This window comes from Malaclemys terrapin, chromosome 10 (genome assembly GCF_027887155.1).
Source record: "Malaclemys terrapin pileata isolate rMalTer1 chromosome 10, rMalTer1.hap1, whole genome shotgun sequence".
NCBI lineage: Eukaryota > Metazoa > Chordata > Testudines > Emydidae > Malaclemys > Malaclemys terrapin.
In genome coordinates, this window is record NC_071514.1 from 64921412 (window position 1) to 64940074 (window position 18663).

Sequence of the window (18663 nt, forward strand, 5' to 3'; positions counted from 1 at the left end):
GCTGAATACAGTAGCTAGGGCCGGCTCCAGGGTTTTGGCTGCCCCAAGCAGCCAAAACAAAACAAAACAAAACAAAACAAAAAAAGCCGCGATCGGGATCTGCGGCGGCAATTCGGCGGGAGGTCCTTCACTCCCAGGCGGAGTGAGGGACCGTCCGCCGAATTGCTGCCGAATACCTGGACCTGCTGCCCCTCTCCGGAGCAGCCGCCCCAAGCACCTGCTTGAGAAGCTGGTGCCTGGAGCCGGCCCTGACAGTAGCAGGCAGTGGAGACCATTTAAAAAGTATAACATACACTCCAGTAGAGGTACACTTACTGCATTTGTCACCAAAATCTGCAACTGTCAAGTCTTGGTACTTTCTTTTCTCTTGTGGTCACACTGCATTTGCAGTGCACACCAACACGGTAAAGGGGGTTGCTACCAAAATCAGGAAGCGCAAAATCCTTTTTGATTTTAAGCCTGCATTTCCCCCCATTTCACTGTCTTGTTAGTCATTTACTGCATTCACACAGATTGGAAGCTAGATGGCAGTATGTCTTCAACAGAGAAAAAGTGACACTGGGAGTGCTATAAAGCCCTGATTTTAAAAGGCTTCACAGATGTCCGTGCCCAGTATTAAACTCACTTCAAATTCCATCAAATATTTCTTCACTTTAGCTGTGCTGTTATTCTTTAAGGCTACTGTGAGCACCCCATCCTCTCTGCCATCACCAGTATGGTGGAGTCTGCCTTCTGACTGCAGGATGATATCTCCTCTGTTGAGCTGATGCCTTCCAGAGAGAATAATTACCTAAATATGGAAAATGTCACTATTTAGGCTTAGTTTTACTATGGAAATTAAGAAGAGTAAGAGAATCTGCAAGAGTTGCCACAGATCTTGGCATTCTCTCAGTCACTCAGCAAAACGATGAACCACACTTGTCATTTCAGAAACCAATGCCTCTTAAAACTTACAGCTCCCTCTTACTCTATTGTGCCTCTAAATCTTTGTGATTTAACTACTGTACATTCAACGATCACTTATGTCTACAAGACTAGATGAATGGCTGAACTAAAATTGCACTTCTAATAAAACAAGTGAATTTCTTTCTGGTCTTGTACTGAACTACTGTAGCTGTCATTCTTGTAGATACTTTTTTATATATAAGCAGAAGATTTTTAAAGCAGGAGGATACATTAGATTTTAAAGTGACATGTTAAAGATAGGCCCAAACTTCAGAAATAAACAACCCCCAAACTTTGAAAAAGTTTTACTGGGACCAAGATGAGAACCCTATTTTTAACTGGGCCCAAACCAGGGGTGAAAGTGAGCTGGTATGGGCGGTACTCTGTACCGGTAAGAACCCGCACTGGCCCATACCCAGCCCACATTAAAGCGCTGCCATGGCAGCGCTTTGAAGTCCCTGCTCCTTTTGCCTCCCCTGTCGGCAGCTCTGCCGGTAGGGTCCGTACCAGCAGAGCCGCTGACAGGGGAGGCAAAAGGGGCAGGGACATTAAAGCGCTTTAAGGATGGTCCTTTGCCGCGGCAGCACTTTAACGTTTCAGCACTGCCACGGCAAAGGACCCTGCAGTGCTTTAATGTCCCTGCCCTTTTGGCCCCCCCCCCCCCCCCCGGCAGCCTCCGAGGGGTGGGGGGGGCAAAGGGAGCAGTTGCCCTGGGGCTGATTTAAAATTACCTGTGGCTCCGGATGCTGCTGCTGCGCTAGCCCTTTAAATCAACACGGGAGTCCCGGGGCCAGGGGGCCTGGAAGGCCTGGTTGGGGGATGCTGGCTCCCCAGCCCCGCCCCTTCTGCCTGAGGCCCCGCCCCTTCCAGGGGCCAGAGGGCCGCCCTGGCCCATACCGGTAAGTGTCCTGACTTACTTTCACTCCTGGCCCAAACCTGCTGTTCTTGCCAACAAGGGAAGCAGCTGGGAAGAGACCAAATTTATTTTACAAATACAGACCTTAAGTATGCTGGTGAATATTGTGACGCTTTTAATATCTACAGGGAGCTCTGGATTCTAAGCATGAAAACAGGACAGAACACAGAAAGATGACCAGTTTATGTGTGTAAACTAAAAACGAACATCAAGCATGGGACCAACGCTTGACCTCCAAATTCTACCACTAGCACCAGAGCCAGCAAAGGCTGGGAATGCTCTCAAGGCAATATAGCCAGGGAAGAAGGAGAGCCTGATATATTGCTCTCTGGTGACCTCTCTGACCAACTACTGGAACTGCATAGACGAGCTTGGGAAAGGCGAGGGCCTTTGAATGAGGGCATGGGAATGGAGTGACTGGCATTCTTAAGGGGGACTAGAGAATCTCTCCAAATGGGGCATACATAAAGTAATGAGAGTTTGGTGGTAACAACTCTTTTTCCCTATCCCAAAATGCCATTCAATTTTTATTTATATTTTGCTAAACTCTAGAAACAAATATCTGGTGGTAATTTTTGTGAAACACTGAGGCTCCATGAAAATCAGTCATTTAACTGGCAAATACTTGTGAATTGCAGTAGCAGCAATATACTAATATCTGACTTACATTTGGAAGGTCACACAGTGCAAGACTCATGTAATTATCCAGCCAAGTTGAGAAGTCTGTTTCTATTTTACCCAGCATATGTTGCTTGCTGCATGAGGTCAGAAAAACATTTTCCAAAGTGGCTTCTAGCTGAATTTTATCTGGATACAATGGTCTGTTTCTCTGTATTAAACCAAGAAAATACTCTGTTAATGTAGCAATTGAATGAAAAATTATAGTTATCCAAAACAACAATTTTCTCCCACACATCAGGTTGCCAGCTTCACTCCCCATCCCATGCTCACGGTTTGCTTCTGAACCAAAAGAAGGTCCAATATACATATATAGCCAGCTAACTGATGGTGTCAGTTCCATGTCTCACCCAACTTCTGTCACCCAAAGAGCCAAAGCTTCAACATAATCCAAAAATACAGTTCTTTCATTAGGAAGCATGTTGGTTTTTCAGCATAACTACTGGGCCCCAATGTATAGCATCACTACAGTATCATTGACAGGTTTCAGAGTAGCAGCTGTGTTAGTCTGAATCCGCAAAAAGAACGGGAGTACTTGTGGCACCTTAGAGACTAACAAATTTATTAGAGCATAAGCTTTCGTGGGCTACCGCACCATAGATGGGTATTCTGTCCAAACCTGAACTAACTGCAGCTGATGCTTCAAAATCCATTCTAGAGTTTTCACTGAGTTCTAAGGTGATTCATGTGAAATTCAAAAACTAAGGATAAACCCCGTCAACACAGAAATTGCTTCTGCAAAGTATACGATGAGTAAACAGATATAATAGCCTTTTGATACCTCATATGTCAAATTCTGTGAGATCTTTTTTCCATCCCAGTCCAGATCTAGATATTCAGTAAACAAGACTGTTGCTTGTTTTATAGACCCACATGCCTGAAGACTTCCTACAGTTAATACTTTCTGAAGCTGGAAGAGAGAAAAATGGCATATACATGTTAGTGCCTTTGCCTGTCTTATATTTTTTTTCTGGAAAATTAGTTTGCAGTTATACAAAATGCATTTTATAAACTCTTAGAGAATTGCTATCGTGGCACGTGCACCAGAATAGAATCCATCCCGGTGCAGAGAGCTATCACAAGTGGAGCCTATGCACCATTTAAGTTCTGCTTTGTTCCTGTTGCGAAACTTAAGTGGTGTGTAGTCCTTGCCATGGTCATCAGCACAAGAGTGCGTTTCATCCCGAATGTACAAATTATTTTTAGGCTTGAAATGGAATTTGTCTGCACAACTGTGAGAACACTTTAGATGGGAAAGGAATACAGTTAAGATTCCCCAGAGGTTTTATTTTACCCTCCCTAAAGGTCTGCTAAGAAAAAGTCTCCTTCAAATACAATCAAAACTCAAGTTTTCATGACAACAGATGGGAAGCACTTTCAATTATCATAGCTGTTAAAGCTCAGAAAGTAAAATATGCCTACTCATATTGAACTCCAAATTCATACCTGACCCGAAGAAACTGCCACACAAGCATCCCAGAGGGTGATGTTGAACTTAGATTTATCTTCCAAAGTAATTTTGAAGTCAGCAGGCTGCCCACCATTCCAAGTGAGCTGTATCTAAAACCAGAAGAGATGGATTTCTACATTGATCCTGGGCTGCAGGACTAGAACTAATGGAACAGCCTGATAGAATCCTCCCAAAGATAATGTCCAGTGGAAACAATCATATTTGTTGCAATGACTACTATGGAAGGCCAGTATTTTCTATTCACAAAATGTTGAGGCATTTCTAAGTCTGTCCATGTTCCATGTCCTAGACCTAGTCTACACTACGGGGTTAGGTCGAATTTAGCCGTGTTAAGTCAATTTAAAAATGAATGCGTCCACACAACCAACCCCGTTCTGTCGACCTAAAGGGCTCTTAAAATTGACTTCTGTACTCCTCCCCGGTGAGGGGAGTAGTGTTAAAATTGACTTTGCTGGGTTGAATTTGGGGTAGTGCAGACACAACTAGACGGTATTGGCCTCCAGGAGCTATCCCAGAGTGCTCCATTGTGACTGCTCTGGACAGCACTTTGAACTCCGATGCAATAGCCAGGTACAGAAAAGCCCCGGGAACTTCTGAATTTCATTTCCTGTTTGGTCAGTGTGGCGAACTCAGCAGCACAGGTGACCATGCAGTCCCCCCAGAATCGTAGAGCGTAGAATGTTTCTATGCTCCCCTTATCATCTGTCCCTGAAGTTATCACAGATTAGAAGGCGAAAAAAACGCACTCGCAATGACATGATTTCCGAGCTTATGCAGTCCTCCCGCACTGATCGGGCACAGCTTAATGCATGGAGACATTCAGTGGCAGAGGCCCAGAATTAAGTGAGCGTGAAGAGCGGAGGCAGGATGTGATGCTGAGGCTAATGGGGGAGCAAACGGACATGATGAAGCATCTGTTGGAGCAGCAGGAAAGCCAATAAGAGCACAGACCCCCGCTGCATCCACTGTATAACCGCCTACCCTCCTCCCCATGTTCCATAGCCTCCTCACCCAGATGCCCAAGAATGCAGGGGGGGAGCCACTCCACTCCAAAGGATGGCCCAAGCAACAGAAGGCTGTCATTTAAACAGTTTGATTTTTAGTGTGGCTACAAATAAGGAATGTGGCCTTGTCCTTCCCTCCTCCCTCACCCCACCCGGGATACCTTGTCCGTTACCTCATTTTTTTTTTTAATTAATAAAGAAAGAATGCATGGTTTCAAAACAATAGTTACTTTATTTCAAAGGGGGGAGGGTGGTTGGCTTACAGGGAATTAAAATCAACAAAGGGGACTGGTTTACATCAAGGAGAAACACACACAACTATCACACCGAAGCCTGGCCAGTCATGAAACTGGTTTTCAAAGCCTCTCTGATGCGCAGGATGCCTTGCTGTGCTCTTCTAATCGCCCTGGTGTCTGGCTGCTCAAAATCAGATGCCAGGCAAATTGCCTCAACCTCCCACCCCACCATAAACATCTCCCCCTTACTCTCACAGATATTATGGAGCACACAGCAAGCAGCAATAACAATGGGAATGTTGGTTGTGCTGAGGTCTGACCAACAGCACCAGTGAGCTTTTAAACGTCCAAAGGCACATTCTACCACCATTCTGCACTTGCTCAGCCTATAGTTGAACTGCTCTTTACTACTGTCCAGGCTTCATGAACGGATCCCCCGAGCTTGTCGCTGGGGAGCAGGAGAGCAGAGTTGCAGGGGAAGTGATGGAGCCATATACCATGCTCTGGAGGTTGCTAGGAGCCGGGCAGGGAAGACATTCCCAGAACCCCCAGCTAAGCTATATGTTCGACGAGGACGGTTACCAGTCCTACTGCACCGTCTGCTGCCAGCAGCACCCAGGATGACCAGTACGGATCCCCCGAGCTCGTCACTGGAGAGCAGGAGAGCAGAGTTGCAGTGGAAGTGGTGGATGACGACGGTTAGCAGTCCTATTGCACCGTCTGCTGCGAAGGCAAGGACCTGCTGCTGTGTAGCAATGCCAGCTGCTGCAGGTGCCTCTGTGTCGAATGCTTGGAGGTCCGGGTACGGCAAGGTACCTCGGCCAAGGCAAAAGAGCAAGAGCCCTGGAGCTGTTACATGTGTCAACCACAGAAGTGCTATGGGGTGTTACAGCGCTGACCGGACTGGAATGTACGGCTGCAAGACTTCTTCACCAGTGACAAAGGACAGGAATATGATGCACCTAAAATCTAAAAAGGCCCGCACATTTCCCAGAGTCATTACCCTTGATAACAGAACATCAATGATTGCATTGGCTACTTGGATCACAGCAGTCCCAACAGTAGACTTGCCCACAACAGCAGCGGTAATGGTGAGCTGAGCGGGCTCCATGCTTGCAGTGGTATGGTGTCTGCACAGGTAACCCAGGAAAAAAGGCGCGAAACGATTGTCTGCCATTGCTTTCACGGAGGGAGGGGCGACTGATGACGTACCCAAAACCACTCGCGACAATGTTTTTGCCCCATTGGGCATTGGGAGCTTCACCCAGAATTCCAATGGGCGACGAAGACTGCGGGAACTGTGGGATAGCTACCCACAGTGCACCGCTCTGTAAGTTGATGCTAGCCATGGTAGTGAGGACGCACTCCGCTGACTTAATGCACTTAGTGTGGACATATGCAATCGACTGTATAAAATCGATTTCTAAAAATCGATTTCAATTAAAATCAACCTAATTTCGTAGTGTAGACATACCCCTAGAGAGTGTGAATGTTCTACTGAATTGCATGTTGTCAGGCCTCAAAAAACACCTTCTGCTTCTCTTGGCAAGTCCATAGGTAAACTGCACTTTTAGAATGAAGTCAATGAAAGTCTTTCTGTTGACTTCATTGGGAATTGGATTGGGCCCATAGTCCTTCCTCAGCAAAACTACCTTTGACATTAATAATTCCAGTGGGAGTTTTGCCTGTATAAGAACTTGACAAACAAGACTTATCCCTAGACAAATACTGATCACTACAGATACAATCACTTTTGTATGAAAACAAGTTGAGCGCGCTCTGTTATCTGTGCAAGCATCGGAAAGAAATCCCAAACCCCAGAGAGAGTACTGCACAATTCATGCGGCTTATTATTGGCATTATTATCAGCTTCAGGTGATAACTTACTGTGCAAATGCTATGTCATGCATACATCTTTCAGATAGGTCATGTAATATTTTCCATTTTTCTTATTTTGGGGGATGATTTGCAAACTATTTTTTCCATTCCTAGCATAAGCACTTTGCAGACAAACCTGGCCAAAATGTATTTTAAATCCTTTTTCCTTTCATGCAACAGATTTTCTCATTGCTCCCTACCTTCTTTTTTGTGTGGGACTTTCATTTGTAGCCTAAAACCTTAAGTTCTGTCCGCGCTGTATATGCATTAAAGAACTCAGAGCAGTTTTTATAGGAATAGGGATTTATGTGGCCGTTCTAGGCCAAAATTCATTTGACCCCCCCACTGCTGTGCCCACCAAAGTGTGATATGTACACTGAACATCAGTAAAATGTTATCAGTTCCCAAGAGTTACATGCAAGGGTATCTGATAAAGCAGTTATGTGTCTATACTTAGAAAAGGAAATAATCGAGGTATCTGTGACACTAGGACACAGCAATGTTTGGTAAATTACAGCTGTATAATGGTGACCACTGTATACGACTCTGGAAATGAAGGATACAGTATAAATATATTATTATAGATATTATTTAATTTGCAGCACCTCCCATTATCGTACCTGCTGGTTGTACTTTCCACCTTTTCTTTCAGACAGGGAACTGACCTCCAGTTGCCTCAAGGTGAAATTAAACGGGTGCACGACAGTGGCTCGGTACTTTACATGCTCTTTTCCAAATTTCAGGGAAGATGAAACTAATACCTGGGCAACATCAACAAACAGAAGTGGCATGAGCAACAAAACTCCTTACACGCACTGAACTGGGATATCCAACATAAAGCTGGGTTTGTAGTTTTTACTCACATGAATGACATGCTGAGCCCTAGAAGTCAATTTTAGAGCATTCTTACTATCTAAATCTTCTCTGTGGTTTCAGCAGGATTAAGCATTTCTCTTTACCAGTGCAGTAAGGCCATGATCTTGCAAAGACTTACGTATATGTAACACCAACAGACCCCGGTCGTCAACAGGCAGGATCAAACCAAGGACCTTTGGGGCTAAATACATGAGCCTCTACTGCATGAGCTAAAAGCCATGGCTTTTAGCTATGACTGTAGAGCAGACTCATTAAATCTTTCTCTAAGTGGTCTCAGTGCCACTAGATGGGACAGAACACCATACCCAGGTGGTGTGTGGGTTACATACGCACTTAACTTTAAGCACTGCGAGCAGTTCCATTGGCTTCAAGAAGACTTCCCATGGCATGTGAAGTTTAAGTATATGCATAAGTTATGCAGAATTGGGGTCTAACTTGTGTAGTGTTATGCGAGAACTGTTTAACATCACACACCACACATGGAAATGGCAGCATACATTTCAGCAGTGGTTGAAGGGTTCCCTGTATATTCCTCTTCTACATTTCATTTGGGATTTTGGTGCTTGTACATTATTACTCTAAGGGAAGCTTGACTCTTTATGGAGGCAAATTCATTTTCCGTTACGGTAATGAGTTTTATACTTTACTTTTCCCCTTCCCATCATTAAGAAAATAATACTCTTTGAAATATACCTGTCTTGAGTAACATTATGCCAGTGTAACAACTTGTTTAGTGCCTCAGTATGTTGGCAATTATACCTTTGATCCAAATTCAGAGTATACACAAATTGCTTTAAGTCAGAGCTTGATATGAACTCAACTATTCACCCATGTTTTTATGTTATAACTGAGATGATTCTGATTAAATTATGGTCCTTTACTTTACCAATTATTTTTAAAGGCAGATTTGCTCCTTTATTTTAAAAACTGAAACTGGTTTACCTATTACAGTGTAAAATGTATTAGACATCTTATGCCAAATGTATCATTCTTATTGCTAATTAGGAGAAATCAAAGAAGAAAAGGCTGTAATGAAGTCACTGATGCTAAAAATGCCTGCCACTTGGGGTATTTATTGTCTAACTCCTGTTAGTATGAATCTGACCCACTTCATTGAAAGAAACAATCTCTTAATCCCTTACAACCACCTCCCCCACTTCAGTGCCTTCTCACCTAATTCAAAATTCTTTTTTTGTCTTTGAAATTCCCCAAAGACTTTCTCCATTCTACCTCTTTGACCCTATATCCATCCTCTGCCTCATCCTGGTCATTTGCTCCTCCAATCTTGGCCTGCATGTTATGAACAGCTGTTTTTTGCCCTTTAATTTTGGGTTGAAATTCCTATAGTCTTCTACTCTGGACCATTTCCATTTAGCCTTTGGTTGCCTCTCTTTGTAAAGCAGTTTGTAGGGTTGCTGTATGTAGGATGTTGCACACGATAAAAGGCACTGCATTTAAGTAGCTCCACTAAGAATAAGGACTGCTCCACATTGGTAGTTTTTCAAAGTTATCTTAATAAGTCTACAGTTTTTCTCCTTCTCAAATTCCTTGACTATCTTTCTGTCTCATTTAGTCTTCTACAAATCTCTGCTGTGCTATGTGCTGTTTTACCTGGTCCTTGTTGTTCCAACCAATGGTGATGTCATCCTGATGCTTGTGTGTTGAATGCTCCACATACAGGTTGACCTTGGAATGCCAGGGAAAAGGGATAGAGAGAGGATGGAAAAACTCCACTAAAAGAAAGAGTTCAAACAGATTAACTTCAGATTACCGTGCTGGTTTTCTGTTACTTTTAATTAGTGACAGGGCACATGCCATAGCACCTCAAGAAGACAAGGACAACATTTGGCACTTAGCAAGAATATCTTTTTCTTATAAAATCATTTTTTTGCGCCATGTGTTGATTTCTACTGAACCACAGAAGGTGTAAAAATTCTCTATTTACTAATAAATCAATCATGCATTAATTAAAATGGTGACATCTGCTCAGAAGAAATTCCCATAGGGAACACCAGGAAAGTTTGTTATTTTCAAATGAAGAAATCTCAGCATCGGGGGGCTAGATGGTCTTTCTAGACAGATCCCTTAGGAAGGTGGGAGCGGTAGAAGGCCACTGCCCTAGGGAGAACACCACAAAGCAATGTGCATAATGCCCCTGGGGCTCCTGGACTGCCTTGGTGGAATGTAATTTACTACAAGCAGTTTCTGAAGAAGGCCATATGAAATAACCTAGCTCGCTTTACAGTCTCATCCCAAAGGATAGAAACAAAGGACCCAATCTTGAAGTCCTTATTCCTTGAATTCATTGGCAACTTTGCCTGAGCAAGATCTCTAGGATTGATCCCAAAATGTTTGAACCTATCTGGCATTAAAATATTTAGATAACCAGCTTTTGTGTCCTTCACTTTTATGTTTCTGCTATCAAGGCTTCCTAGAAATTTGAGAAACCTACCCTTAATGTCATGACCTCCAGATAACCTTGGGAAGAGTCCAGTGTAAGTGCCTGTTACTTTTACCTCCTTGCAGTCCCACAGCACAATGTGTCTCAACAAATGAGTTCTGTTACTTTTTTGGTAAACCGTCATGAACACAAGCTGCCTTGGAAGAATTTTTAACTGAAAATAGAAGGGGAGGGGGGGGGAGGAATCCATTAAAAACCAGGGCTTCGGAGACAGAAAAATCTAAAATGTGTAATTTGGGATTGAATTCACTGGGGCCAGTAGTCATCTATTAAATAAATGTTTGTATGGTGTCAATTCAATCAGGGCCGGCTCTAGGTTTTTTGCTGCCCCCAGCAAAAAAAAATTTGGCTGCCCCCCACCCCAGCCCTGGCTTCTTCCCCCCCGCACTCCCTGCCGCCCCAGCCCTGGGCTCTCACCCACCCGCACCTGCACCCTCCTTCCGCCCCAGCCCTGGGTCACTGGTAACTCGCTCCCAGGGTGGGTCATTCAGCAGGAATTTCGGATGTGCACAGAACACAGACAGGATTGGTTCCCATATGGTTACAGAACTGCAGTAAAGTGGAACAATTTTCAGCTTGTGTGATTGGAGGATATCTGGATGCATAATATAAGACTGTCCTACATAAATGCGGAAAAGTTGAGGTGCCTTTATTATTCTTTTGTTCCACTCTTTCTTTCTATGGGGAATTTGCCAATGCAATATCACTGTCTTCCTTTTAAACAAATAAAACTAAAAAAAAAAAATGGCAATGGCTGTTGAAAATAGCAATTCCAGTCCTAATAACCACTGGGAAGCATTTCTTGCTCAATTTTATCCTACTTTTTCTACAGCAAGTTACAGTGGATCAGTACATTTGATTTGGGAGAAATGAAGTAACAGCTGCCCAAATTGAGCTTGAGCACTCCTGAATTATGAGGTGTTCAAATCTGGAAGGCAGGTGCAAGATTCCCTTTCTGAATATTTGCTAAATCTGGAAAGGAAAAGTCAATTTCTGCTTCCATGGCTCAGAAGTGGAAATCCTCCTATGTGCCTGGTACTGTATCTAAAGCTGCCCAGATCCTCTAGTAGAGCCTCCCCTCTCTTACTTTTTATTTTAAATTCTAGTGGGATCCACGTACCTCCCTTGCTAGGCTTCAGATAGAGAGGGGCACTGTCCATTTAGTCCACCCCCTTCTTTGGGGGCTGCAAGGTGAGGTCACACCAGTATCCCTAATCCAGTCTGGGGAAGTCTTCTGAAGGGGATATCTGGGCCAAAGCCTACTCCTTGGGCATACTACTAGGGTTATCATACGTCCGTATTTTCACGGACATGTCCGGCTTTTTCGGTTTGAAATGGCCATCCAGGAAGAATTTGTAAAACTCTGAAAAGGTTCGGGATTTCCCTCCCAGTGCAGAGCGTGGTGCGGCTGACAGGGCGGCTCAGCCAGACTGAGCCGCCCACATGGGACCTCCAGCAGCCAGAGCCGCTCCTCTGCAACATCGGCGCACCACGCCGGCAGCAGCGTGTCGGGCTCCGTGCGGAGCCGGACACGCTGGTCTGAGCGGCACAGTAAGGGGGATGAGGGGTTGGAGAAGGGGTAGGAGGTCCCGGGGGGAGTCAAGGGACAGGGAGCTGGGGGGGTTACATGGGTCGGGGGTTCTGGAGGGGCCTGTCGGGGGTGGGGGTGTGGAGAGGGGTCGGGGCAGTCAGGGGACAGGGAGCAGGGGGGTTGGATGGGGCGGAGGTTCAGGGAGGCAGTCAGGGCAGGGAGCAGTGGGGGTTGGATGGGTCAGGGGTTCTGCAGGGGCAGTCAGGGGACAGGCAGCGGTTGGATAGGTGTGGGAGTCCTGGGGGTCTGTCAGGGGGCAGGGGTGTGGAGAGAGGTCAGGGCAGTCAGGGGACAGGGGGTTGGATGGGGCGGAGGTTCAGGGAGGCAGTCAGGGTCAGGGAGCAGTGGGGGTTAGATGGGTCGGGGTTCGGGGGGGGGAGTCAGAGGACAGGCAGTGGTTGGATAGGCGTGGGAGTCCTGGGGGTCTGTCAGGGGACGGGGGTGTGGATAGGGGCCAGGGCAGTCAGGGGATAGGTAGGGGGTGGGATTCTAGGGGGGGCAGTTAGGGTGGGGTCTCAGGAGGGGACAGTCGGGGACAAGGAGAAAGGAGGCTTAGATAGGGGGTGGGGTCCCGGGGGGGTGGTTAGGGGCAGGGGTCCCGGGAAGGGGTGATCAGGGGACAAGAAGCAGGGGGGCTTAGATAGGGGGTGGGGTCCTGGGGGGTGGTTGGGGCAGGGGTCCCTGGAGGGGGTGATCAGGGGACAAGGAGAAGGGGGGGGTTGAATGGGTTGGGGTTTCTGTGTGGGGCAGTCAGGGGGAATTGGGAGGGAGTGGATGGGGGCAGGATGGGGCTACCCTTCCCCCCCCCCTCGGAGTGTCCTCTTTTTTGAATGTTAAACTATGTATCCCTACCCTTCACTGTGCAGCTCTCCATTCACAGCAAGCTGCAGCATGAGGTCCCAGCTACCTCACTCCCTCCCCATCCCTTTCCTGTTGATAGCAGCCAACGAAATGCTGAATGCTGGGAAATGTAGTTCTTTCCCTGCTCCAGGGCTGGCTCTATAGGCAGGGAGCTAACCAAGGAACTACAGCTCCCAGGGCCCCATGCTGGATCCCTGCCGCTCCTGCAAATGGGCCGTCCCAAGCACCTGCTTGCTTTGCTGGTGCCTAGAGCCGCCCCTGAATTCAGTGGAACCCTGATCCCTCACTGAGGCTTTTATTTACTACCATTATATAAATGAAAGTGCATGTCTGCTGTCAACTATCCTACTCTCTCTACTGTAACCAAACATACACAGTAAAGTACTGTAACCTTTTTACAATATCTGTTTTTGTACACTTATTGCATACTCTGCCATCTCTAGCTGACCACACATATTAGGCCAGGGTATTCTCTCTATTGCACCACAATGTCACCATTTAAAAAAAAAATCCAGCGTTTGCACAAGCAGTTACTACAAACAGTGGTATAAGAAGTTTTCACAGTTTTCTTCTCTACTTAGACTAGGAAGTATGTGTGGTAACTGTGTAGCAAGAGTTGGCTAATATTCAATTTTAAATATATTACAACATTTTCTCTACAGCATGTGTTTGTATATAGTGTGTACTATGTATATGCATGTGCAGACAAACCCCAAACCAAACAGTGGTTACATTGTTGGACACTAAACTAAACTAACTGTGATCCGTAGAATACTACAGGCCCACTCCTGCTGCTAATGTAGTTGATAGCAAAACTCCTAATGGCTCCAACAGGAGCAGGGTTAGTCCTGAGCATGAACACAAAATGATAGTGGCTATTTAGCTGATGGTACCAACCTGGGGTACTGTGTGCATCATTTCAATTACTTTTCTGTAGCTGGTCCCAGTGAAAGTTAACTTAGTTGTAAGATGGAAATCCTTTTTTTCCATCCTGATAGAGAACCCACCTTCTGCTTCCTTCATGGAGTAATTTACCTACAGGAATTGCAGTTAAAGTGAAAGAGAAAACTGACTTAATTAGATTCAGACTCTTGTTTCTGTGACAGGTAATATTGCATGGAAAGGTGGATGTGATTTGTCATTTTCTTTCTTACATTCATATTGTAGCATGTAAGGTTACAAAACAAACTCTGTTCTCAATGCTACGCATATGTAAGGCTGTGTGTCTGTCACGGAGGTTACAGATTCCGTGACTTTCCATGATCTCTGTGATCATGTTGGCTCAGGGACTGCTCGAGTCGGGAAGCCCCTGGGCCAGCAGCAGCAGTTTGGGTGTGTAGGAGGGGGCTCAAGGCTATGGGTGGGGGTGCAGGGGTGCTTACCTCGGTGTGGGAGGGGTTCCCTGGCTCCCACCAGCACGTCCCTGCAGCTCCTAGGGGGATGGTCCAGAGGGCTCCGCACACTGCCTGCAGCTGCAGGTGCCATTCCTGCAGCTCCCATTGGCTGCAGTTCCCGGCCAATGGTAGCTGCGGAGCCAGCGCTTGTGGCAGGAGCAGCGTGCAGAGCCGCCTTGGCCACCCCTCCCCCTAAGAGCTGCAGGGACATGTGTAGCCGGGTAGGGAGCCTGCCAGCCCTGCCAACTCTTCCCCCACCCCAGCACCAGCAGGGATCCCAGGCCGTGCGCCACCTGCCTTCCCCTCGCCCTCCCCCCAGCCTCCCATCTCTTGCCCCAGCACCAGCTGGGGGTCCCGGGCCTCCCCCGCCAGCACCTGCGGCACCTCGGACCTCCCCACCAGAGCACACCCCCACCCCCTCTGGCCCAAATCAGACAGGTCACAGGCCGTGAATTTTTGTTTATTGCCCGTGACCTGTCCATGACTTTTACTAAAAGTACCTGTGACTAAAACATAGCCTTACACATAAGGAATTACGCTTTGTTACTCTGGTAATAATTACTCACACACAAGTTGTCTCCTGTGGACAAATGACCATGTTATCCTTTTCTCCCACTTTGCTTTTGTATTCCACACCCACTGCTACTAGCCAGTTTCCAGAACAGTTTCCTCACTGACCATTGTTGGTTTTTTTTTTAAATAACCAACATAATACAGCTTTGGGACTGCAAAAAAAAATCTTTATGGATACAAAATTCTGGCATTGCTTTATCCAGTGCTTAGGAAGTGGAATCTATGGATATAAATGAATCCCTCCTATTGTGTTAGGAATGCTGATAATATTGTTTTGGAACATATCCAGCATCTTGGAAATGTGCTGTGCCAAAAAAAGCACCAATAATAAAAAATTAATAGCAGTTAGTGCTAAAAATCCTGCTGTTAGAATCTTGAAAAATTAGATGGGTGTAGCAAAAGACATGGAGAGTGGATAACCTGTAGATAGTTACCTTTGAAGAAAGTTCAGCTGTGCTGGGGAAGTACTGAAGAAGGAAGGGGACATTCTGTAGGGCTTTTATATTCAGTTCTTCACTAGAGGAAAGAAATACATTGTTTGGACAAAAATATTTCTAAAACTACCCCTGAGTCACTGGAACATAACACTCAAAAGGGTCCAAACCACTGCTGGGATACGTGAGTGCCACTGCATAAGCCTCTGAATCTACCAGTCTTGTGAATTCTGAATTGCACTTAATAGACTTGTTCAAGGCAAAAGAAATGAAACAACAAATTCTGACCTCTATGGAAGATGTGCATTCCAAGGAAGTATTTGGCCCAGTATATAGGAATATGATTTTTTTAGATTGTATCACATGCGCATCACTGGTTTGATCATGGGACTTGTACTAGGGAATATGGGGCTATTAATATATTCAGTCATTGTTTCCAGATGAAAATTTGCTATTGTCAGAATTCTAGTTAAATGTGAATGAGTTCTTAGTGCAAAGGTCCCTGGCTGGAATATACTGAAATACATTAGTAATTTTCCAGAATTTCCAAGAGACAAAATAATACAACCTCTCTTAGACCCTTTAAAAAGCTCAGAAGTTTGTGCATTAGTCTTTCCAAGTCCTTTCTATTATGATATTTTCTATCTAATCCCTCTGAAGTGAATCACTTTTCTATTAATCTTTCTTAGAACATCCTTGAAAAGTTTTAGAAGAATTCTGGAAATAAACACCGTAAATACCACAAGTGTTATGCATCAGAGTGCCCCCAAATTAGAAGAATCAGGAAGTCTTCACTATTTTTACTGAAGTTTAACTGTGCTGAAGTGACTTTAATGGGAGTTAAAACACATGCTTAAGTACTTTGCTGGGTCAGAACCTCAGTCGTCTGGTCACCTCCAAAGGAATACAATGGCAAAACTCCATGGAAATGCTGCCTTTCTCCTGCATGGTTAAGTAGGGAAGTGGAAATTTCTTGCAGAGGGATTTTACTCTCCATACCACAGCTTCTTCATAGAAATGTTGGAGGTGGCGGCGGGTGGTCAAGAGGCTAGTACAAAACATGCATCTACTTTCCCAAACCCCTGTGTTTGGAGCAGGCGAGGGGAACAGCAGACCATGCCTGCTAAATTTTCCCATCACCAGCAGTAAGGGACTGATACCATTCTTCAGCCCTGCATACATTTCCCTGAGCTAACAGCCTGTTTATTAGGGCTGTGTATTTTATTTAAGGATTTATTATCCACTTCCTTAGTATTTGGGCCATTTAATAAGGCCTTAACTGTATTTCTGTGATCTCATCAGCCTAATTGAATCTTTACAATTACCAAAATCACCCTCTCACCTTTGCTGTTCATTTTTCACAGTGATGGTGACTGAGAGGTTTGTATTTGGTTCACAGGTCAACTTCAGAGAGCCTTCAATTTCATTTGCAGTCAGGACTTTGAGGAATGCTATCTGGGGAGTAAGCAGAAAGATAGCAAACAGAATGAGTAAAGGGCAGTCTCTCACTACAAGGCTCTCTGGTACAAGGCTAGTCTCTAAAGCTGTTGTGTTGGAGCTGCTAACTCAAGCAAAGCCCAATGCAAAGTGCCCCATTATACAACACAGTAAAACATGCAGGGTCTTTTAGCTCTTCACAATAAGTTATATGGGTTGTGTGCCCTTGCAATGTTCCTCAGAGTTGCCCAAGTCTTGATGTTGCTTTAACGTATCTTAAAGTGCTGGGCAAAGAAGTGAAGAGCTGACTGGCAGATGATAATTCTGCTTTGTGGCAGCTTTCAAGGTTTCAACATTTGTTTTCATTCCATGAACAAACCTTCCGAATGATTTAATGAAAGTGGGAGTGTGCGTGTGTCAGTCAGTCTCACTCAATGTAGCCTGGTGGTCCGAGCACTGGCCTTGGGAGGCGGGAAGTCCAGGTTCAAATTGCTGCTGTCTGATTCAGCGCAAATGTTTTCATCCCAAATCAGACAGAGCAGAGACTTGATCCAGCGTCTCCCACAAAAGGTTTGTGGAAACTGACACAGCTCTACAAAGTGTCTCCGCTTTAACAAAGCAGCGTATTTGCTGAATACTCTACTGCTCACATTTAATGATTTAATAGTTGGTGACTTTAACACTGAGCTATAGTGGAGCTGCGGGAGACTTAAGTCATATTAAATGGTATTTCCTGCCTTCGCAGTTATAATGCTGACTTACATATTTTTGAACACGTTGGTTTAGAAGTAGATTCTCTCCATTTTCCACCTGGATCCCTTGATTATCATAGTTAATCATATTGAAACAGACAATGCAGGCTTAACTCCCTTAACCTCATTTGTACCACACTCTGATGCACTCCAGAGCTGTACTACATTACTACTGTGTCCATGAACACCGGTTAACATAAATGTATCCATAGGACCTACATGCTTATAGACTTATTGCAAGATACCTCATTTAGAGCTTCATCCTACAAGGTGCTGAATTCTCCCTCATGGTACTGAATACCCTCAGCTGCCACTGAAGTCAGCATGTGTCGTGTATGCTGAGTCAGCAGGAGCTGAGGGCACTTAGCTCGTCGCTGGAGTGCTCAGTAATTCTGGATTACACCCATGCTTCCTACATGCATAAAGCACTGAAGGAGTCAGCCTCTCAGTGCTCTTCCTTTTCTCATGGAGACTTTTAGAGGATAAGACGTTACAATAAAAGATCTCAAGGTGGGAAAAGCGAGAGGGTAGTTCCTGTCCTCTTTAGTAAGATGTTGGTATTAAATACTTAATATTAGTGTCAACATTGATAATATGAGGATCTAATATGGATCTAATATTTATTTTAAGAAGAATGTACCTTAATCTACATCGGTCTCCTAGCTACATATTATCTCATCTCAGGTAGGAGGCTACATCAGGAGCTTACTAGTACTGCTTCTATGCGTTACCCAACAGATGGTAAGGAGACATTCCAACCAGTACCCTTCCCAAGAGATGAATGTGTGCAGTCTTTGCTGACCCCTTGTGGGTGGCTTGGAAACTTCAAAATATTGCTTGAATAGTAAACTTGAGTATGGCGAGAGACAGTGAAACGTGCGGCAGTCATTGCATCTGGCCAAACGTCCCTGCTGAAGTGCTATAAATGACTTAAACCAAAACACAGGAATTCTATATCACGGTTGTGTGTATAAAGCTGTTTTCAGTAAAGTCTTTCTGGTTTGCTAAGAATCTGTTCACATTAGAAAATGTGATCACCATGGCTTATTTTAAATCTGCTCCTTTTTGAAGTGCATGTTTAACCACGTAAGAACAGAAATATCTACTACCTACTGGATTTACTTGGAAGTGGACTGTTAGCTCTGCATGATATTTA

The 18663-nt window shown here is 45.0% G+C and overlaps 1 protein-coding gene across 1 annotated transcript in view; it reads right to left on the reverse strand.

The window, feature by feature from the left end:
- The window catches only part of LOC128844959 (uncharacterized), a 188726-nt gene that overhangs the window by 25400 nt on the left and 144663 nt on the right, over positions 1-18663 (reverse strand). Inside the window, exons 52-61 of the mRNA XM_054043145.1 lie at positions 16661-16773; positions 15319-15400; positions 13815-13952; positions 10457-10619; positions 9616-9737; positions 7749-7889; positions 3986-4099; positions 3321-3449; positions 2529-2690; positions 626-790 (exon numbers count right to left, since the gene is read on the reverse strand). Of these exons, the coding sequence (XP_053899120.1) occupies positions 626-790; positions 2529-2690; positions 3321-3449; positions 3986-4099; positions 7749-7889; positions 9616-9737; positions 10457-10619; positions 13815-13952; positions 15319-15400; positions 16661-16773 (1329 nt within the window). The remainder of the gene's footprint in view (positions 1-625; positions 791-2528; positions 2691-3320; positions 3450-3985; positions 4100-7748; positions 7890-9615; positions 9738-10456; positions 10620-13814; positions 13953-15318; positions 15401-16660; positions 16774-18663) is intronic.